At 49.0% G+C, this 22,359-nt stretch overlaps 1 protein-coding gene across 1 annotated transcript in view; it reads left to right on the top strand.

The window, feature by feature from the left end:
• Window positions 1-22,038, top strand: part of usp39 (ubiquitin specific peptidase 39) — a 37,868-nt gene extending 15,830 nt beyond the window's left edge. Inside the window, exons 7-13 of the mRNA XM_060856734.1 lie at window positions 7,124-7,198; window positions 8,134-8,201; window positions 11,639-11,827; window positions 15,542-15,684; window positions 16,539-16,674; window positions 18,161-18,247; window positions 21,370-22,038. Of these exons, the coding sequence (XP_060712717.1) occupies window positions 7,124-7,198; window positions 8,134-8,201; window positions 11,639-11,827; window positions 15,542-15,684; window positions 16,539-16,674; window positions 18,161-18,247; window positions 21,370-21,426 (755 nt within the window). The 3' untranslated portion in view covers window positions 21,427-22,038. The remainder of the gene's footprint in view (window positions 1-7,123; window positions 7,199-8,133; window positions 8,202-11,638; window positions 11,828-15,541; window positions 15,685-16,538; window positions 16,675-18,160; window positions 18,248-21,369) is intronic.
• Window positions 22,039-22,359: the final 321 nt, after the last annotated feature.

Below are 22,359 nucleotides of genomic sequence, written 5' to 3'. Positions count from 1 at the left end.
GGAAATAAGGCAGGGCAGGGGGCTGAGGTGTCAGTGGGGGAGCACTTTGGGGCCAGCGGCCATAATTCTATTCATTTTAAAGTAGTGATGGAAAAGGATAGACCAGATCTAAAAGTTGAAGTTCTAAATTGGAGAAAGGTCAATTTTGACGGTATTAGGCAAGAACTTCTGAAAGCTGATTGGAGGCAGATGTTCGCAGGTAAAGGGACGGCTGGAAAATGGGAAGCCTTCAGAAATGAGATAATGAGAATCCAGAGACAGTATATTCCTGTCAGGGTGAAAGGGAAGGCTGGTAGGTATAGGGAATGCTGGATGACTAAAGAAATTGAGGGTTTGGTTAAGAGAAAGAAGGAAGCATATGTCAGGTACAGACAGGATAGATCGAGTGAATCCTTAGAAGAGTATAAAGGCAGTAGGAGTATACTTAAGAGGGAAATCAGGAGGGCAAAACGGGGACATGAGATAGCTTTGGCAAATAGAATTAAGGAGAATCCAAAGTTTTTTTACAAATATATTAAGGACAAAAGGGTAACTAGGGAGAGAATAGGGCCCCTCAAAGATCAGCAAGGCAGCCTTTGTGTGGAGCCACAGAAAATGGGGGAGATACTAAATGAGTATTTTACATCAGTATTTACTGTGGAAAAGGATATGGAAGATATAGACTGTCGGGAAATAGATGGTGACATCTTGCAAAATGTCCAGATTACAGAGAAGGAAGTGCTGGGTGTCTTGAAACAGTTAAAGGTGGGTATATCCCCAGGACCTGATCAGGCGTACCCCAGAACTCTGTGGGAAGCTAGAGAAGTGATTGCTGGGCCTCTTACTGAGATATTTGTATCATCGATAGTCACAGGTGAGGTGCCGGAAGACTGGAGGTTGGCAAACGTGGTGCCACTGTTTAAGAAGGGTGGTAAGGACAAGCCAGGGAACTATAGACCGGTGAGCCTGACCTCGGTGGTGGGCAAGTTGTTGGAGGGAATCCTGAGGGACAGGATGTACATGTATTTGGAAAGACAAGGACTGATTAGAGATAGTCAACATGACTTTGTGTATGGAAAATCATGTCTCACAAACTTGATTGAGTTTTTTGAAGAAGTAACAAAGAGGATTGATGAGGACAGAGCAGTAGATGTGATCTATATGGACTTCAGTAAGGCATTCAACAAGGTTCCCCATGGGAGACTGATTAGTCAAAAGTAGGCCATTCTGCCCTTCGAGCCTGCACCACCATTCAATATGATCATGGCTGATCATCCTGTTCCTGCCTTATCTCCGTAAACCTTGATTCCACTATCCTTGAGAGCTCTATCCAACTCTTTCTTAAATGAATCCAGAGACTGGGCCTCCACTGTCCTCTGGGGCAGAGCATTCCACACAGCCACCACTCTCTGGGGAAGAAGTTTCTCCTCATCTCTGTCCTAAATGGTCTACCCCGTATTTTTAAGCTGTGTCCTCTGGTTCGGCACTCACCCATCAGCGAAAACATGTTTCCTGCCTCCAGAGTGTCCAATCCTTTAATAATCTTATATGTCTCAATCAGATCCCCTCTCAGTCTTCTAAACTCAAGGGTATACAAGCCCAGTCGCTCCAGTCTTTCAGTGTAAAGTAATCCTGCCATTCCAGGAATTGACCTCATGAACCTACGCTGCACACCCTCAGTAGCCAGAATGTCTTTCCTCAAATTTGGAGACCAGAACTGCACACAGTACTCCAGGTGTGGTCTCACCAGGGCCCTGTACAGCTGCAGAAGAACCTCTTTGCTTCTATACTCAATCCCTCTTGTTATGAAGGCCAACATGCTATTAGCCTTCTTCACTACCTGCTGTACCTGCATGCTTGCTTTCATTGACTGGTGTACAAGAACACCCAGATCTCTCTGTACTGCCCCTTTACCTAAATTAATTCCATTGAGGTAGTAATCTGCCTTCCTATTCTTGCCACCAAAGTGGATAACCATACATTTATCCACATTAAACTGCATCTGCCATGCATCTGACCACTCACCTAACTTGTCCAGGTCACCCTGTAATCTCCTAACATCCTCATCACATTTCACCCTGCCACCCAGCTTAGTATCATCAGCAAATTTGCTAATATTACTATTAATACCATCTTCTATATCATTGATATATATTGTAAAAAGCTGCGGTCCCAGCACTGATCCCTGCGGTACCCCACTGGTCACTGCCTGCCATTCCGAAATGGGGCCGTTTATCACTACCCTTTGTTTCCTGTCAGCCAACCAACTTTCAATCCAAGTCAGTACTTTGCCCCCAATACCATGCGCCCTAATTTTGCTCGCTAACCTCCTATGTGGGACTTTATCAAAGGCTTTCTGAAAGTCCAGGTACACTGCATCTACTGGATCTCCCTCGTCCATCTTCAGAGTTACATCCTCAAAAAATTCCAGAAGATTAGTCAAGCATGATTTCCCCTTCATAAATCCATGCTGACTCTATCCTGTTACTGCTATCCAGATATGTCCTAATTTCATCCTTTATAATAGACTCCAGCATCTTTCCCACCACTGAGGTCAGGCTAACTGGTCTATAATTTCCTGCTTTCTCTCTCCCACTTTTCTTAAAAAGTGGTACAACATTAGCCACCCTCCAATCCGCAGGAACTGATCCTGAATCAATCAAACTCTGGAAAATAATCATCAACCCATCCACGATTTCTCGAGCCACCTCCTTCAGTACCCTGGGATGTAGACCATCAGGCCCCGGGGACTTATCAACCTTCAGACCTAACAGTCTCTCCAACACCAAATCCTGGCAAATACAGATTCCCTTAAGTTCAGGTCCTTCAGCCACTGTTACCTCTGGGAGATTGCTTGTGTCTTCCCCAGTGAACACAGATCTGAAGTACCAATTCAATTCTTCTGCCATTTCTTTGTTCCCCGTAATATATTCCCCTGTTTCTGTCTTCAAGGGCCCAATGTTAGTCCTAACCATTTTCTTGCCTTTCACATACCTAAAAAAGCTTTTACTATCCTCCTTTATATTTTTGGCCAGTTTACCTTCGTACCTCATTTTTTTTCTCTGCGTATTTCCTTCTTAGTAATTGTCTGTTGTTCTTTAAAAGCTTCCCAGTCCTCTGTTTTCCCACTTATCTTTGCTGTGTTATACTTTTTCTCTTTTAACTTTATATGTTTCTTAACTTCCCTCGTCAGCCACGGCCACCCCTGCCTCCTCATAGGATCTCTCTTCCTATCTGATCCTGCATCTTCTGCATTATACACAGAAATATCCGCCATTGTTCCTCCACTGTCACCCCTGCTAAGGTATTGCACCATTAAACTTTGGCCAGCTCCTCCCTCATAGCTCCATAGTTCCCTTTATTCAATAGAAGTACTGTCACTTCCGACTGTACCCTCTCCCTCTCAAATTGCAGATTGAAGCCTATTGTATTATGGTCACTACTTCCCAATGGCTCCTTCACTTCGAGGTCCCTGACCAATTCTGGTTCGTTGCACAATACCAGATCCAGAATTGCCTTCTCCCTGTTCGGCTCCAGCACCAGCTGTTCTAAGAATCCATCTCGGAGGCACTCCACAAAGTCTCTTTCTTGAGGTCCAATACCATCCTGACATCCCATATCCAGACTACTGTCTGGGGGCCTGTAGATAACTCCCAAGAGGGTCTTTTTACCTTTAGTATTTCTCAGCTCTATACACACTGACTCTACATCCCCTGATTCTAGGTCCCCCCGCGCAAGGGACTGAATATCATCCCTTACCAACATGGCCACCCCACCCCCTCGCCCGTCAGTCTGTCCTTACGATAGCACGTGTAGCCTTGAATATTCATTTCCCAGGCCCTGTCCACTTGAAGCCACGTCTCCGTTATCTCCACAATATCGTATCTGCCAATTCCCAAAAGAGCCTCAAGCTCATCCATCTTATTTCTAATGCTTCGTGTATTCATATATAGTATTTTTAATTGGTTAGTGCCCTCACTCTTCCCATCGACTCCTATTTCACTCAACCTTACAGCATGATCCCTTCCTGAGTTTTCTGCCTCATTGATACAGTTGTCTTTCTCGACTTCCCTTTATCTGACTTTCCCTTCAATTTCCTTCTGAAGCATCCAGTTTGTCCCCTCCCCCCCCGCTACTTAGTTTAAACATTGCAGTAGCAAACCTGCCTGCCAGAATGCTGGTCCCTAACCTATTAAGGTGCAAACTGTGTCTTTTGTAGTATTTATGCTAACCACAAAACATACCCCAGTGATCCAAGAATTTAAATCCTTGCTTCCTGCACCAGTTCCCCAATCACACGTTCAAGTCCATTATCTCCCCGTTCCTGGCCTCACCAACCCGAGGAACTGGAAGCAAACCGGAGATAACCACCTTGGATGTCCTGCTTTTCAGCCTTCTTCCTAGTTCTCCGAAGTCCGGCTGTAGTAGGTTCCTCCTCTTCTTCCTGACATCATTTGTGCCGACATGTACCACCATCCCTGGCTCTTCACCTTCGTCCTTGAGGATTTCCTGTCTGTGATGTCTTTAACCCTGGCACCAGGAAGGCAACACACCATCCTTAAGTCCCGTCTGCTGCCACAAAAACCCTGGTCAGTTCCTCTCACGTTGGAGTCCCCTATTACTACGGCTCTGTGCGATGTCCGACTCTCCCGCTCTGCCTCCACGACAACGTTTGATTGACAGACCTGGCCGCCTCGCAGACTGGCAGTGTCATCTGGCTCTACTGTTTCCAAAAGATTCAACTTGTTCCTGACAGGTACTTCCCCCGGGGTCACTTGCACCTGTCTCCTCTCTGCCTTCCTCATCGTCTGCTCTCTTCTGGTACGATTGGTGTAATAACCTCGCTGAAGGTCTTGTCCAGAAAGATCTCGTTCTCTGGGATGAGCCTAAGGTCCTCGAATTCTTTCATCAGTGCTGCAATCTGCTCTGTCAGTAGCTGAATGTGCACACACTTTCCACACTTATACGAGCCAGACACAGCGGAGTTGTTGACCTCCCACATCAAGCACGTAGCACACTGAACCAGCTTGGCAGTCATGTCTTCACCCTCTTCAACTGTGGCGTAATCACTTCACTCAACCTCATTGTCAAAGACTCCTGAGCTAAAGCCTCACTCTTCAATCCACAGGAACTTGCTAGGACCCTCTTTTTGGGGCAGGTCTGTGGACTTTTAATTTAGGTTAGAGGAGGAGGCCCTACTTTGTAGGACCTGGGGTCTAGAACACACCCACTCAAATAACAATCACTTACCTTCCCGACCCGGCTTTGCGCTCTGCCTTCACTTCGCCCAGCTCCCGCCGCTCTCTGATGCGAAAAGACCTAGCAAAGTTAGATCTCATGGAATACAGGGAGAACTAGCTACTTGGATACAGAACTGGCTCAAAGGTAGAAGACAGAGGGTGGTAGTGGAGGGTTGTTTTTCAGACTGGAGGCCTGTGACCAGTGGAGTGCCACAAGGATCGGTGCTGGGTCCACTACTTTTTGTCATTTACATAAATGATTTGGATGCGAGCATAAGAGGTACAGTTAGTAAGTTTGCAGATGACACCAAAATTGGAGGTGTAGTGGACAACGAAGAGGGTTACCTCAGATTACAACAGGATCTGGACCAGATGGGCCAATGGGCTGAGAAGTGGCAGATGGAGTTTAATTCAGATAAATGCAAGGTGCTGCATTTTGGGAAAGCAAATCTTAGCAGGACTTATACACTTCATGGTAAGGTCTGAGGGAGTGTTGCTGAACAAAGAGACTTTGGGGTGCAGGTTCATAGCTCCTTGAAAGTGGAGTCGCAGGTAGATAGGATAGTGAAGAAGGCGTTTGGTATGCTTTCCTTTATTGGTCAGAGTATTGAGTACAGGAGTTGGGAGGTCATGTTGCGGCTGTACAGGACATTGGTTAGGCCGCTGTTGGAATATTGCGTGCAATTCTGGTCTCCTTCCTATTGGAAAGATCGGAAGGGTTCAGAAAAGATTTACAAGGATGTTGCCAGGGTTGGAGGGTTTGAGCTACAGGGAGAGGCTGAACAGGCTGGGGCTGTTTTCCCTGGAGCGTCGGAGGCTGAGGGGTAACTTTATAGAAATTTACAAAATTATGAGGGGCATGGATAGGGTAAATAGACAAAGTCTTTTCTCTGGAGTCGGGGAGTCCAGAACTAGAGGGGCATAGGTTTAGGGTGAGAGAAGAAAGATATAAAAGAGACCTAAGGGGCAACGTTTTCACACAGAGGGGTGGTATGTGTATGGATTGAGCTGCCAGAGGAAGTGGTGGAGGCTGGTACAATTGCAACATTTAAGAGGCATTTGGATGGGTATGTGAATATGAAGGGTTTGGAGGGATATGGGCCGGGTGCTGGCAGGTGGGACTAGATTGGGTTGGGATATCTGGGTTGGCATGGACGGGTTGGACCGAAGGATCTGTTTCCGTGCTGGACATTTCTCTGACTGTATGACTGTCTGTGTGGAGTTTGCACATTCTCCCCATGTCAGCGTGAGTTTCCTCTGGGTGCTCTGATTTCCTCACACAGTCCAAAGATGTGCAGGTTAGGGTGGGTTGGCCATGCTAAATTACCCATAGTGTTCAGGGATGTGTAGGTTAGGGTGGATTGGCCATGCTAAATTACCCATAGTGCTCAGGGATGTGTAGGTTAGGGTGGATTGGCCATGCTAAATTACCCATAGTGCTCAGGGATGTGCAGGTTAGGGTGGGTTGGCTGTGCTAAATTACCCATAGTGTTCAGGGATGTGTAGGTTAGGGTGGATTGGCCATGCTAAATTACCCATAGTGCTCAGGGATGTGCAGGTTAGGGTGGATTGTCCATGCTAAATTACCCATAGTGCTCAGGGATGTGCAGGTTAGGGTGGATTGTCCGTGCTAAATTACCCATAGTGCTCAGGGATGTGCAGGTTAGGGTGGATTGGCCGTGCTAAATTACCCATAGCGCTCAGGGATGTGTAGGTTCGGGTGGGTTAGTCGGGGCAAATGTCAGGTGACAGGGTGGGGGAATGGGTCTGAGTGGGTTCCTCTTCGGAGGGTCAGGGTGCACTTGTTGGGCAGAGGGACCTGCTTCCAATTTAGTCTGTCAGTGCCAGTCTCGAATTCCCGAAAACATTCTCAGTGGCTGTGGAACATCTGTCTGCCGTTGCAGGTGACGCCGTTGACTTTCTGTCGTGGTTCCTGAACGCACTCCATATGGCGCTTGGAGGGAACAAGAAGAAAAAGAGTAAGTCGCATTGCCCCCACCCCCTCAGTACACGGGCTGTTGTTTCATCCTTCACTCTACATTACGAGGTGTGCACTCAGGCCCTGAAATGTTGGAGGTTTCCCTTTGTGGGTTCGGTTGACCTCGGGCACAGAGATGACAGGAAGCTTGCTACCTCGCTTCGGGAAGACTGGGTAGGATTGCGAGAAGGCTGGGTCTCAGTGGCACTGCCGTGAGGGTTTGCCCCCCCCGTCCCTTGTGCTGAGCCTCAGTACGCTGGTGGTGCAAGCTGGGCATTTGCGCCGGGCAAATGATAAAGGATTCCAAGGCTTCTGCAGTGGCCAGCGACTTTCTCCACTGTCTGGACAACACGGGAAAGCCGAGCTGGGAGTTCCCAACATGTGCGTGCACACGAGCGCAGACCAAGGGGAGGCCGTTCAGCCCGTCGAGCCTTCCAGTCAGATGGTGGCTGATCCAATTTTAATCTCTCCATTCCTGCCTGTCCCTGTTCATCCCCTCAGCCATCAAGAATCTATGTACTTCCTCAACTCTGTCCGAAGTGGGCAAGCCCTTTGCTTTTAAACTGTGTTCGAGATTGTTCCATTTGAGAACGGGGGAGAGTGAGGGAGTACCCCTTTCCCCTCCCCCCCACTTGGCCAAATCCCCTCAGAATCTGAGTGGATGTGAATGAAGTCACCCTGACTACTCTCAACTCCTGAGGGTGCAGGCCTAACCGTCCAGGCTTTCCTCCCCAGGCAATCCTGTGGGTTGGAGTAGCAAGCGTGACTTTGGGCGCTTGGTGACTGACTGTCGGGACCATGACGCCTTGGGGCGTGCCCGGCAGCAACACTCCTGACCCAGGGTCACTGAGCAAGCCTGTAAGACCGAAGCCCCAGGTGAGTGCAGCCATTTTTTTCCTCATGTCTGACTCAATGTATTCCTCTTTTGTTTTCCAGCCATTATCAACAGCGTATTTCAGGGATCCATGAGGATCTTTACAAAGAAGTTACCTCCGCCAGACCTGGTTAGTTCCCTTTTCTTACCATGACTCCTCTTAGACGGTTTTTATTTTGAGGCTGAATTGTTGCTGTGGCCCTGATAAGTTGTGATTCTGGGCAGCACTGGACTGACCTATCAGGGTGCTTGCTGCTTCCACCCACAACACTGTCCCCCACCAAACACTCCCAGGACAGGGACAGCACAGGGTTAGATACAGAGTAAAGCTCTCTCTACACTGTCCCCCCATCAAACAGTCCCAGGACAGGGACAGCACGGGGTTAGATACAGAGTAAAGCTCTCTCTACACTGTCCCCCCATCAAACAGTCCCAGGACAGGGACAGCACGGGGTTAGATACAGAGTAAAGCTCCCTCTACACTGTCCCCCCATCAAACACTCCCAGGACAGGGACAGCACAGGGTTAGATACAGAGTAAAGCTCCCTCTACACTGTTCCCCATCAAACACTCCCAGGACAGGGACAGCGTGGGGTTATGTACAGAGTAAAGCTCCCTCTATGCTGTTTCCATCAATCACTCTGTGGACGGGAGAGCAGGAAGGTGACAATGCAGTTCCCACATGGCTTCCAACCACCAACACCTTGCTCAATCTTACATGCACTTCTGCTCTTCACCACTTGGTGGCATCCAGTGCCCAGAAATGCAAGTCAGCACGGGCTCTGTCCGGTTCATCAATCAGTCCAGCTCCGGGTTTTCCAAAAGCAGTTCAGGATGATTGTTTTGACTGAGTTACGTCACCTTTGTTTAAGAAAGGGTGTGTTACAGAGAGAGTGTTGCCGAGTAATCCCTGGCATGGACTAGTTATTTTCTGAGGATGGGTTCAGCCTCCGTCTCCTGGAGTTTAGAAGTGAAAGTGGCGATTTGGTTGCGGGATTCTGAGGGGTTTTGACAGTATCACCGGGGCGAGCAACTTCCCACTTGCGGGAGATTCTTGGGTGGCACGGGGGTCACCACGGCTGCCTCACAGCGCCAGGGACCCAGGTTCGCTTCCAGCCTCGGGCGACTGCCTGTGTGGAGTTTGCACATTCTCCCCGTGTCTGCGTGGGTTTCCTCCGGGTGCTCCGGTTTCCTCCCACAGTCCGAAGACATTGCCAGGGTTGGAGGGTATGAGCTACAGGGAGAGGCTGAACAGGCTGGGGCTGTTTTCCCTGGAGCGTCGGAGGCTGAGGGGTGACCTTATATGTTTACAAAGTCATGAGGGGGCATGGATAGGGTAGAAAGATAAAATCTTTTCCCTGGGGTGGGGGAGTCCAGAACTAGAGGGGCATAGGTTTAGGGTGAGAGGGGAAAGATATAAAAGGAACATAAGGGGCAACTTTTTCACACAGAGGGTGGTGTGTGTATGGAATGAGCTGCCAGAGGAAGTGGTGGAGGCTGGTACAATTGCTACATTTAAGAGGCATTTGGATGGGTATATGAATAGGAAGGGTTTGGAGGGATGGGGTCAGGTGCTGGCAGGTGGGATGAGATTGGGTTGGGATATCTTGTCGGCATGGACGGGTTGGACCGAAGAGTCTGTTTCCGTGCTGTACATCTCTATGACTCTATGTGCAGGTTAGAGTGGATTGGCCATGCTAAATTGCCCATAGTGCCCAGGGATGTGCAGGTTAGGGTGGATTGGCCATGCTAAATTACCCATAGTGCCCAGGGATGTGCAGGTTAGGGTGGATTGGCCATGCTAAATTACCCATAGTGCTCCGGGATGTGCAGGTTAGGGTGGATTGGCCGTGCTAAATTGTCCATAGTATTCAGGGATGTGCAGGTTAGGGTGGATTGGCCATGCTAAATTACCCATAGTGCCCAGGGATGTGCAGGTTAGGGTGGATTGGCCATGCTAAATTACCCATAGTGCTCCGGGATGTGCAGGTTAGGGTGGATTGGCCGTGCTAAATTGTCCATAGTATTCAGGGATGTGCAGGTTAGGGTGGATTGGCCATGCTAAATTGTCCATAGTATTCAGGGATGTGCAGGTTAGGGTGGATTGGCCATGCTAAATTACCCATAGTGCCCAGGGATGTGCAGGTTAGGGTGGATTGGCCGTGCTAAATTGTCCATAGTGCTCCGGGATGTGCAGGTTAGGGTAGATTGGCCATGCTAAATTACCCATAGTGCTCAGGGATGTGCAGGTTAGGGTGGATTGGCCATGCTAAATTACCCATAATGCTCAGGGGTGTGCAGGTTAGGGTGGACTGGCCATGCTAAATAACCACTCCCAGGACAGGGACAGCACGGGGTTAGATACAGAGTAAAGCTCTCTCTACACTGTCCCCCATCAAATACTCGCAGGACAGGGACAGCAGGGGGTTAGATACAGAGTAAAGCTCTCTCTACACTGTCCCCCATCAAACACTCCCAGGACAGGGACAGCATGGGGTTAGATACAGAGTAAAGCTCTCTTTACACTGTCCCCCATCAAACACTCCCAGGACAGGGACAGCACGGAGTTAGATACAGAGTAAAGCTCCCTCTACACTGTCCCCCATCAAACACTCCCAGGACAGGGACAGCACAGGGTTAGATACAGAGTAAAGCTCTCTCTACACTGTCCCCCCATCAAACACTCCCAGGACAGGGACAGCACGGTGTTAGATACAATGTAAAGCTCCCTCTACACTGTCCCCCATCAAACAGTCCCAGGACAGGGACAGCACGGGGTTAGATACAGAGTAAAGCTCTCTCTACACTGTCCCCGATCAAACACTCCCAGGACAGGGACAGCACTGGGTTAGATACAGAGTAAAGCTCTCTCTACAATGTAGACTTGTGAAGAATAGCCCCTCCTTTGACATTGTTTTTTTGCCCATCCTTAGTTCTTTGTGACTGCTTGAATCATCTGTGTATCGTCTTTTAGTTTGTTTTAATGGTTCCCTTCCAATCGAACGTTCGAACCTGCCTGCCATGTTTTTTGTCCTCAAGATTTTTCCAAGTTGAGCTTTCTGCCCGCTATGCATGATCAGGCAGAACTTGCATCCCCTGAGGATATTAGGGCCATGGATAAATTACAAAGGACGGTCCTTCTAAGTGCGTCTGTCAAAAAAAAAATAATTAAAAGGGCAGAAACGGAATTGATGGTTCGGTTGGAAAGTTATTCAGGTTGAGGTTGAGATCGAAAACAAAGGCTGGCTTATTGGGATGAATATATTCCCCCCCTCCCTCACCGCTGGTCAGATCTGTCGGACTAATTGCGTGTGTTTGATTTATGTCGAAAATCAGAACACGGCAGTGAGCGTAGTGCCCTTTTTTTGAGGGGAAATGAAGTGATTCCAACAAGCCTGAGGGAGTGATTGAAAGCACTGTCTGTCGCCTTGATAGCTGAGCCTGCATCCTGTCAGTTTGATAGATGGGTCGAGTAACGCTTTCACTGGTGACTGTTCAGCCCGTAGGAACGCGGAGATTTTAATGGAATTTTGTGTTTTACCGGGTGTTTGCATCCCCCGTGCACAGACACCGGAGGAGAAAGAACAGCTCCTGGAAATGGAGGAGTTCAAGGAAACGATGACCGAGTCCACCTTCTTATACCTGACCCTCGACCTGCCCACAGCCCCGCTCTACAAGGACGAGAAGGAGCAGCTGATCATTCCGCAGGTCCCCCTCTTCAACATCCTGGCCAAGTTCAACGGCATCACAGAAAAGGTTGTTATAAAACGCCTGCTCGGAGTGAATAATGAGCAGGCATTCTCCGTAAATAGAGCAGAATTAATTGCGCCGAGCGAGTGTCACAGACCATTGAGTGTATAACAGAACTGAACAGGATATCACTGTGAGCAGTTCACTGAGTGCTATTGTTTCGTTGCCAGTCCTCTGTCAGCGCTGGTCTGTACATGAGGTGCCCGCCCCCCCCCACCCCGCTCATTCGGTGTCAGCCTTCATCTTGAGTTGGAGGGTCGTCGAATCATACATGGTGTGTGTGCCGGCTCTCGAATCGATCCCAATCCCCCTACTGTCGCCTCGCCAGTTTCTCCTTGCACACTTCCCGCCTGTCTTCCTTTCAGCCGGTGCGTTCCAGATCACAACAACCTCGTGGGGCTTCTCGACAAAGCGAAAGCTTCCCTGGGGTTCCCACCTCTTCCTGGCTTTTCGGCCCATTATCCTCAAGCTCGCCCATGTGGGATGCCAGTCTTCCTTCCAGCCAGTGGAAGATGTTGATCCATGTTTACTTCGAGTTAAAGAGTCATAGAGATGGACAGCACGGAAACAAACCCTTCGGTACCCACTGCTGCTACTGAGCTACAGGGTGGGGGGTGGAGGGAGTGGGGGGTTTGTGGGTGTGGGGACAACCGAGTGGGGGCTGCTTTGTCCCTGGATGGTGTTGAGCTTCTCAAGTGTTGTTGGAGCTGCCCCTCCCCATCCAGGGTAAGTGGGGAGTATTCCCTCACACACCCTCCTGACTTGGGCCTTGTCGATGGTGGGCACAGGCTTTGGTGGGAATCAGGAGGGGAGTTACTCACTGCAGAATTCCCAGCCTCTGACCCTTAGGTCCCCTTTATATCTTTCCCCTCTCACCCTCAACCAATGCCCCTCTAGTTCTGGACTCCCCCACCCCACAGAAAAGACCGTGTCTATTTATCCTATCCTTGCCCCCTCATGATTTTATAAACCTCTATAAGGTCACCCCTCAGCCTCTGACACTCCAGGGAAAACAGCCCCAGCCTGTTCAGCCTCCCCCTGTATATCAAATCCTCCAACCCTGGCAACATCCTTGTAAATCTTTTCTGAACCCTTTCAGGTTTCACAACATCTTTCTGATAGGAAGGAGACCAGAATTGCACACAATATTCCAACAGCGGCCTAACCAATGTCCTGTACAGCCGCAACATGACCTCCCAACTCCTGTACTCAATACTCTGACCAATAAAGGAAAGCATACCAAACACCTTCTTCACTATACTATCTCCCTGTGACTCCACTTCCAAGGAGTTATCCAAGGTTTGATCAAAACGCCTTGCCTTGTAAGCTTGAAGATTAGATTAGATTCCTTACAGTGTGAAAACTGGCCCTTTTTCCCAACAAGCCCACACTGACCCTCCGAAGAGTAACCCACCCAGACCCATTCCCCTACATTTACCCCTTCACCTAACATGATGGAGGCTGGTACAATTGCACCATTTGAGAGGCATTTGGATGGGGATATGAATAGGAAGGGTTTGGAGGGATATGGGCCGGTTGCTGGCAGGTGGGACTAGATTGGGTCGGGATATCTGGGTCGGCACGGGACGGGTTGGACACGAAGGGTCTGTTTCCGTGCTGTACATCTCTATGACTACGGGCAGTTCAGCATGGCCAATTCCTCCTCACCTGCACATTTTTTGGATAGTGGGGGGGGAACCGGAGCACCCGGAGGAAACCCACACAGACACAGGGGAGAATGTGCAAACTCCACACAGACAGTCGCCCGAGGCGGGAATCGAACCCGGGTCCCTGGCGCTGTGAGGCAGCAGTGCTAACCATTGAGCCACTGTGAACATCGGTACGAAATTTTCCCTTAACTATCTTTGTCGCAAGGACATCTATCACAATTCCTGTAAGCTGCCCATGAAAATGTGAATCCTCAGCGCAGTAGGGAGGGAGTGCTGCACTGCTGCAGATGTCACACTGTGGAGAAACTGAGGCCTGCTTGCTTTCTCTGGTGGATGTAAAAGGTCCGATGGTATCTCCCCCCCCCCCAACCGCCCAGTGGTGTTTTGTGGGCTTCTGTTGTTCTATTACTGACTAATTCATGGCTGTGGGAGGGAAGGCTGCCACTTCTTCCCCCCGCTGTGGGGTTGGGGTGGTATTCCGACCCAAGTCAGACATGTGGTGGCAGCTTTTCTTCCTGAGAGGATCCCGGCGGCTTTCTGTGACGGCCCAACAGCCTTTGGGATGCTTTCGCCGATGGCTCGCTTTTCTTAACTAAACATAATCCCCTTTTCTAAGGCCAGGGTGGTGGTTAAACTCTCATTCTGTCCAATTAAAAGTCAAACCTGCTGGTGTACCTCTGTTTACCTATGTTCTGTGACAGTACACTTTCGAAGTGTAGGCACTATTAGCATCTTGGAAAGGCCTCAGTTAAATAAAGATGCTGTCGCAAAGCATTATTTCAAGGTGCCGGTGTTGGACTGGGGTGTACAAAGTTGAAAATCACACCACACCAGGTTATAGTCCAACAGGTTTCATTGGAAGCACACTAGCTTTCGGAGCGACGCTCCTTCATCAGACGATAGTGGAGGACTCGATCGTAACACAGAATTTATCGCAAATATTTGCAGTGTGATGCAACGGAAATTATACATCAAAAATACCTTGATTGTTTGCTAAGTCTCTCATCTGTTCGAATACCATGATAGTTTCACTTCTTTCATGTGTAAATCACAAAACCTTTTTTTAAAAAGTTACATTCTCAGGTTTACTTTAACAGTTGGTGTCAGCCCATATAAATACGTTGAAGGTAAAAACGATGACTGCAGATGCTGGAAACCAGATTCTGGATGAGTGGCGCTGGAAGAGCACAGCAGTTCAGGCAGCATCCGAGGAGCAGTAAAATCGGCGTTTCGGGCAAGAGCCCTTCATCAGGAATACAGGCCGAGAGCCTGAAGGGTGGAGAGATAAGCGAGAGGAGGTTGGGGGTGGGGAGAAAGTAGCATAGAGTTAACAGAGTCTTACATGGCCACATACACATATACTTTTGTGGGGTGGATTTGTGTTTGCAGAGTTATATTGTACTTTGCTCAAAAACTGCATGAATCCACGTAAGACTCTGTAACTTCATTTTTTAGATTAGAATCATTCTAAACATTATGGCACAGACAACAGCACACAGGGAGCTAACACCTTCAACATATTCTGCATTAGTGGTGCTGGAAGAGCTTGAAGGGAGGGCTTGATGAAGGGCTTTTGCCCGAAACGTCGATTTCGCTGCACTTTGGATGCTGCCTGAACTGCTGTGCTCTTCCAGCCCCACTGATCCAGAATCTGGTTTCCAGCATCTGCAGTCATTGTTTTTACCTTTAAGATATTAGCTGGGCTGACCCCGATTGTTAAAGTGAACCTGAGAATGTAACTTTTTAAAAAAAAGATTTTGTGCTTTACACATGAAAGAAGTGAAACTAACATGGTCACTCGAACAAATGAGAGACTTAACGAACAATCAAGGTATTTTTCAGCGTATAATTTCCGTTCCATCACACTGTAAACCTTTGCTATAAATTCTGTGTCTTACACTTGTGTCCTCCACCACCACCTGATGAAGGAGCCGCGCTCCGAAAGCTAGTGTTCTTCCAATGAAACCTGTTGGACTCTAACCTGGCGTGGTGTGATTTGTATTTAAGCAAACTTGGCCTATACTCAGCGTTCTTTGTGTGTTGCCTGCAGGAGTATAAAACCTACAAGGAGAACTTCCTGAAGAGGTTCCAGTTGACAAAGCTCCCGCCTTACCTCATCTTCTACATCAAGCGTTTCACGAAAAACAATTTCTTCATTGAGAAGAACCCCACCATCGTGAACTTCCCGATCACGTAAGCCCACGTACCTTTGAAGGTTTGCTCCCTCCCCCTCCCTCAAGGTGCTGACCGTGGGCGGGGTACAATTCCGTTTGGCGGAGAGTTGCCCACGCGCTTATTTTTAAACCCATCGGTGAAAATGATCTCCATCATGGGCCATGCCCACCTCCCCCCCCACCCCCACCGACAGCCACCGTCCTGGCGATCTGGGCAGGGACGCTGACTGAAACCTCAACCTGTGAGGGGAAGTGCGTGGCGAACGCTTTTCCGCCCGGCACCCGTCAGGGTCGAGTGCAAGACCGCGCAGCTCTCACTGCGGTGGGAATAATTGAGATTCAGCGCTAGCCTTGCGAATGGATTCAAGATGAAAAGTCTCAGAAGCGGGCGCCCTAGTCAGCAGAACTGGCTGCTCGCGGAGACGGGCGATTGAATCTCAAGGGAAAATTGTGCAGTGGGGGTGCCTGCGATCCAGTGGGTGGGAAGTGAGGAGATGGTCTGGGTTCAGTCCCGGCCTGCGTCCAGATTTTCATGGCCCCTGGGAAACTCCAGCAGCAACCACTTCACCCAGTGAGCTACGAGAACGTGGGACTGTCTGCCAGGGGGAGTGGCGTGAAGTGAATGGGTGTCCATGTGTTGCAGGGGGCGTTGGACCTGCTTGTGAGGGAAGAGGGGGGGTAGTGGGGGATGCTGAATGGAAAGGTGCTCAAGTAAAGCACAGAACCCAGCAGGGACTGGTTGGGCTGAGTGGTCTGTATGCGGTGCCGTCTAGCCTGTACATAAGGCAAAGCACTCACGTCCCCGGTTTCTTTGAGGTGAGATCTCAGGATTACAAGCCAATCGACCTTTTTTAATTGAAATGTGTTTCCTAGGAATGTTGACCTGAGAGAGTACCTCTCCGAGGAAGTGCAGGCCGCTCACAAACAGACCACCTACGACTTGATTGGAAACGTGGTGCACGATGGGAAGCCGGGCGAGGGAGCCTATCGGGTCCACGTGCTGCATCACGTGAGTGCGCAGTCAGGAACGCTCTACGTTTGTCACCGAGCCTCCCCTTCTCCCACTGCGCGGCGGCCGGTCCAAGAAATAACGGCGGCTGTGGGCTCGTGAAATGCGACGTGGGGGTGGAGGGGGGGTTGCTGGGAGCGCTCGGCTAGCCTGGCCACGTCCCTGCAGGGGAGTTCACGTTCCGGGTCGGCAGTTGCTTATTTCGGATTTCCAGCAGCCACGGATTTGCACGTTCTCCCCCCCCCATGTCTGCGTGGGTTACCTCCGGGTGCTCCAGTTTCCTCTCACAGTCCAAAGATGTGAAGGTTAGGGTGGATTGGCCATGCTAAATTACCCATAGTGCTCAGGGATGTGCAGGTTAGGGTGGATTGGCCATGCTAAATTACCCATAGTGTCCAGGGATGTGCAGGTTAGGGTGAATTGGCCATGCTAAATTACCCATAGTGCTCAGGGATGTGCAGGTTAGGGTGAATTGGCCATGCTAAATTACCCATAGTGCTCAGGGATGTGCAGGTTAGGGTGGATTGGCCATGCTAAATTACCCATAGTGCTCAGGGATGTGCAGGTTAGGGTGGATTGGCCATGCTAAATTACCCATAGTGCTCAGGGATGTGCAGGTTAGGGTGGATTGGCCATGCTAAATTACCCATAGTGCTCAGGGATATGCAGGTTAGGGTGGATTGGCCATGCTAAATTACCTATAGTGCTCAGGGATGTGCAGGTTAGGGTGGATTGGCCGTGCTAAATTACCCATAGTGCTCCGGGATGTGTAGGTTAGGTGCATTGTTCGGGGTAATATTGTAGGGGAATGGATTTCTTCGGAGGGTCGGTGTGGACTTGTTGGGCAGAAGGGCTTTTTTCCACATTGTAGGGGTTCTTTTATGAAAAGTTAGTCTTGTAAATTGCATGTTGAGAGATTATAAATGTAACCCACAGAAAGGCTGTCTGCATTTTTTGGAGAGTTGACATGTTTCGGTGCACTTTAATCTGAATTTGGGTGGTGATTGGGGGAAGCCCTTTCAGAGCATACAGCAGAGTAAGTGGGATAAGAATAACCAGAAGTCAGGAACTGCAAGATTAAACACGATAACTGCATGTCGGCAGTTGTCTGCATACTTGACTTCAACTTGTTAAGAGTTCTCTGCTCAGTCCAATAGAAGGCCTCGTCTTCCAGATACTGGCAGAGCAGGTTACGACTTGTACTGTCAAGGCTGTGAGACCTTCCTTTATCTCTTCGGCTGCAGATCGGCCAGTTCTACATTTCCAAATTGTTCAGTTTCTATTTCTGACTTTCCAGGAGTTAAGTTTGAGTCCAGTTTCTGGGTGTATGTCATGCCTGGTATTGTTTTGCAGCTATGCGAGATAATGATTCCCGTGTGATCGAGGAAAGATTACAACTAATTGCCCTTGCTGTCTTAGCTCTGCGTACTGACTCCTCTGTGTTGATATTCTACGAAATACTAACCCCTGGTTCCTGCACTTTCAGGGCACAGGGAAGTGGTATGAGCTGCAGGATTTACAGGTCACTGACATCCTGCCACAGATGATCACCCTATCGGAGGCTTACATACAGGTTTGTATCAGCAGTGACCGTGTTTTCTGCTGCCATAGCAGTGCAGTTTGTGTAACATATTGGCAGAGAGTAATGGTTGTACACTCTACGGACATGTGTTAACAGTTTGGAATGACACACGACTAAGAGTGGGGGGGGCGGGGGGGGCAAGACTAAGCGAGAAAAATCACTTCCAGGTGGAAAGAAGCGACTTGATCAATGGTGCTTACTTTCATCCATGTTTGCTCAGGGATGTGCAGGTTAGGGTGGATTGGCCATGCTAAATTACCCATAGTGCTCAGGGATGTGCAGGTTAGGGTGGATTGGCCATGCTAAATTACCCATAGTGCTCAGGGATGTGCAGGTTAGGGTGGATTGGCCATGCTAAATTACCCATAGTGCTCAGGGATGTGTAGGTTAGGGTGGATTGGCCATGCTAAATTACCCATAGTGCCCAGGGATGTGCAGGTTAGGGTGGATTGGCCATGCTAAATTACCCACAGTGTTCAGGGATGTGCAGGTTAGGGTGAATTGGCCATGCTAAATTATCTACAGTGTTCAGGGATGTGTAGGTTGGGGTGGATTGGAAATGCTAAATTACCCATAGTGCTCAGGGATGTGCAGGTTAGGGTGGATTGGCCTTGCTAAATTAACCATAGTGTTCAGGAATGGGCAGGTTAGAGTGGATTGGCCATGCTAAATTACCCATAGTGCCCAGGGATGTGCAGGTTAGGGTGGATTGGCCATGCTAAATTACTCATAGTGCTCAGGGATGGGCAGGTTAGGGTGGATTGGCCGTGCTAAATTACCCACAGTGTTCAGGGATGTGCAGGTTAGGGTGGATTGGCCATGCTAAATTACCCATAGTGCTCAGGGATGTGTAGGTTAGGGTGGATTGGCCATGCTAAATTACCCATAGTGCCCAGGGATGTGCAGGTTAGGGTGGATTGGCCATGCTAAATTACCCATAGTGCTCAGGGATGTGTAGGTTAGGGTGGATTGGCCATGCTAAATTACCCATAGTGCCCAGGGATGTGCAGGTTAGGGTGGATTGGCCATGCTAAATTACTCATAGTGCTCAGGGATGGGCAGGTTAGGGTGGATTGGCCGTGCTAAATTACCCACAGTGTTCAGGAATGTGCAGGTTAGGGTGAATTGGCCATGCTAAATTATCTACAGTGTTCAGGGATGTGTAGGTTGGGGTGGATTGGAAATGCTAAATTACCCATAGTGCTCAGGGATGTGCAGGTTAGGGTGGATTGGCCTTGCTAAATTAACCATAGTGTTCAGGAATGGGCAGGTTAGAGTGGATTGGCCATGCTAAAATGCCCATCATGTCCAGGGATGTGCAGGTTAGGGAGAATTGGCCATGCTAAATTACCCACAGTGTTCAGTTATGTGCAGGTTAGGTTGGGTTGACCATGCTAAATTACCCATAGTGTTCAGGGATGTGCAGGTTAGGGTGGATTGGCCATGTTAAATTACCCCATAGTGCTCAGGGATGTGCAGGTTAGGGTGGATTGGCCATGCTATATTACCCATAGTGTTCAAGGATGTGCAGGTTAGGGTGAATTGGCCGTGCTAAATTACCCATAGTGCTCAGGGATGTGTAGGTTACGGTGGATGTGCCATGCTAAATTACCCATCGTGTTCCGGGATGTGCAGGTTAGGCTGGATTGGCCATGCTAAATTACCCATAGTGCCCAGGGATGTGTAGATAAGGGTGGATTGGCCATGCTAAATTACCCATAGTGCTCAGGGATGTGCAGGTTAGGGTGGATTGGCCATGCTAAATTACCCATAGTGCTCAGGGATGTGCAGGTTAGGGTGGATTGGCCGTGCTAAATTACCCATAGTGCTCAGGGATGTGCAGGTTAGGGTGGATTGGCCGTGCTAAATTACCCATAGTGCTCAGGGATGTGCAGGTTAGGGTGGATTGGCCATGCTAAATTACCCATAGTGCTCAGGGATGTGCAGGTTAGGTGAATTGTTCAGAGGTAATAGTGTTATGATGCAGCTCCAGCGCAGGTGGGACTTGAACCCAGATCTTCTGGCATAGAGGTAGGGACACTACCACGGTGCCCCTAGAGGGCTTCTTTGATCAGTGCACATGATCAATGATGATAATTGTGGAGGTGAGCTAACCAGACACAGTACCTTGGAGGGCAATTTTGGACTCAGAGTTTGTAAAGAAGCACACAGTATCAGTTGTGATTAAAAGGACAGCAGGAGGTCTTTAGTACATGATGCTGAAATCTTGACTACCTCAACTCATTTTCTCGCATGATCTCAAAACAGAGGGTGTGAGGTGGTGGGAGAGAGGAGGACGAGGACAGATGGACTTACCGTTCCAGGCAAAAGATGGGGGGGAGGGTCAGGAGGAAGTATGTTTTACTTGGCTAGTGATGGTGACCTGGAATCACTGCCAGCGAGGGCAGTGGATGGAGAGACGGAAAACAGTTTGACAGGATTTTTAAATGGGTCCTCGAAGGGGCTGAGCAGGCCGGGAGGGAGACTGACTGAATAGTTCGACAGAGAAATGGCACAGACTTAATGGGCTGAAGGCTTTCCTCCAGTGCCGTTTCTGACTCTCCGAGCATGGTGATTGGTGTATAAGGACTTGATATGAAACACTGCATTATCGTGACACGCGCTGCAGTCAGTTTTTGCAACAATAATTGGGGGAATAAAAAAAGTGATTTGTCAATGTTGGTGGATTAACGGCTTGTTTTGACCACTTATTCAACATTTATTCAACGTAGCCAGGTGGACACGCGATCACTCTGCTAATTTTCAGAGTCAGGGAGTAAACTGGGCGGCACGGTGGCTCAGTGGTTAGCACCGCTGCCTCACAGCGCCAGGGTCCCAGGTTCGATTCCAGCTTCGGGCGACTGTGTGGAGTTTGCACATTCTCCCACGTGTCTATGTGGGTTTCCTCCGGGTGCTCCGTTTTCCTCCCACAGTCACATCGATGTGCAGGTTAGGGGGTGGATTGGACCACGCTAAATTGCCCATAATGGTAGGTGCATGAGTCAGAGGGAAATGGGTTACTCTTCAGAGGGTGGGTGTGGACTGGTTGGGCCGAAGGGCCTGTTTCCACACTGTAGGGAATCTAATCTAACCTAACCTTGATTCATCGACAGATATGGAAAAGACGTGAGGACGGTGATGAAAGTCTGTCCAGTCAGAAAGGAGCATGACAGGGGTAAAGTTTGAGTCACCCCTGGTACGTGGGAACTGACTGGAGTGCAACTGGAAGCACACAGCGATATTTAAAGCAAAAACCTGACTGTACCTTGTAACCTGAAATGCCTGGAAAGTGTGGATCGATCACCGGAATGTCACAGTGCGTGTAGACTGCCATGACATACCTGCGACTGCTGTATTACTGACACTTATAAGTTTGCAATAGCGTCTTGGCTCGCTGAAACAGGGGTGACATTGCTATGTTATTTTCTGAGTCTTGTGTCAAGGAATGCTGTACGCTCCGTCTGCAAGAGCGACCGACCGATTTTATCATCACCTGCTTGTGGATCCCTGGCCGAATTATTCCCACAGGACATTAGGAGTCTCGACGTGCCCTTGTTCCTTTTTTTTGTTTTGCTCTTCCACGTTCCTCCGCTGTGGAGCTCCGAGTTGGAAGCCACTTCCCAGTTTTGTTTCAGACGAGAAACGGTACAAAAACTTGTGAAAACCAGCTGTCGTGTTGTATGGAACAAAGATCAAGCATAATCTGACAAGCACCCTTTTGGAATATTAATTAAAGGCAATCTTAGGATTTAGTTTTATTCAGATTAAAGTTTGAAATAATTTCTCTTTGATTGGTACTTATTTTTTTTTACCCCAAAGACTACAACAGTTCTCTTTCCCTCATCATTAATTACTGTGCCTCTCTTAGGGTCATTAAAGTTTCAACTGGAAAATCTGTGTTTGGCATCAGGCGACCAGTGTCTGTGTTGTTGGTTTTGGAGAATTCCCGTGTGGGCGGTCGAGACTCTGTCATCAGCCTGAGATCATGGGTGGCACGGTGGTTAGCCTCACAGCACCAGGGACCCAGGTTCAATTCCAGCCTCGGGCGACTGTCTGTGTGGGCGTTTGCACATTCTCCCTGTGTCTGCGTGGGTTTCCTCCGG

The sequence above is a fragment of the Hemiscyllium ocellatum genome, chromosome 48, assembly GCF_020745735.1.
Source record: "Hemiscyllium ocellatum isolate sHemOce1 chromosome 48, sHemOce1.pat.X.cur, whole genome shotgun sequence".
In the NCBI taxonomy this organism is placed as follows: Eukaryota; Metazoa; Chordata; class Chondrichthyes; order Orectolobiformes; family Hemiscylliidae; genus Hemiscyllium; species Hemiscyllium ocellatum.
This window is presented reverse-complemented; position numbering and strand designations above follow the sequence as displayed.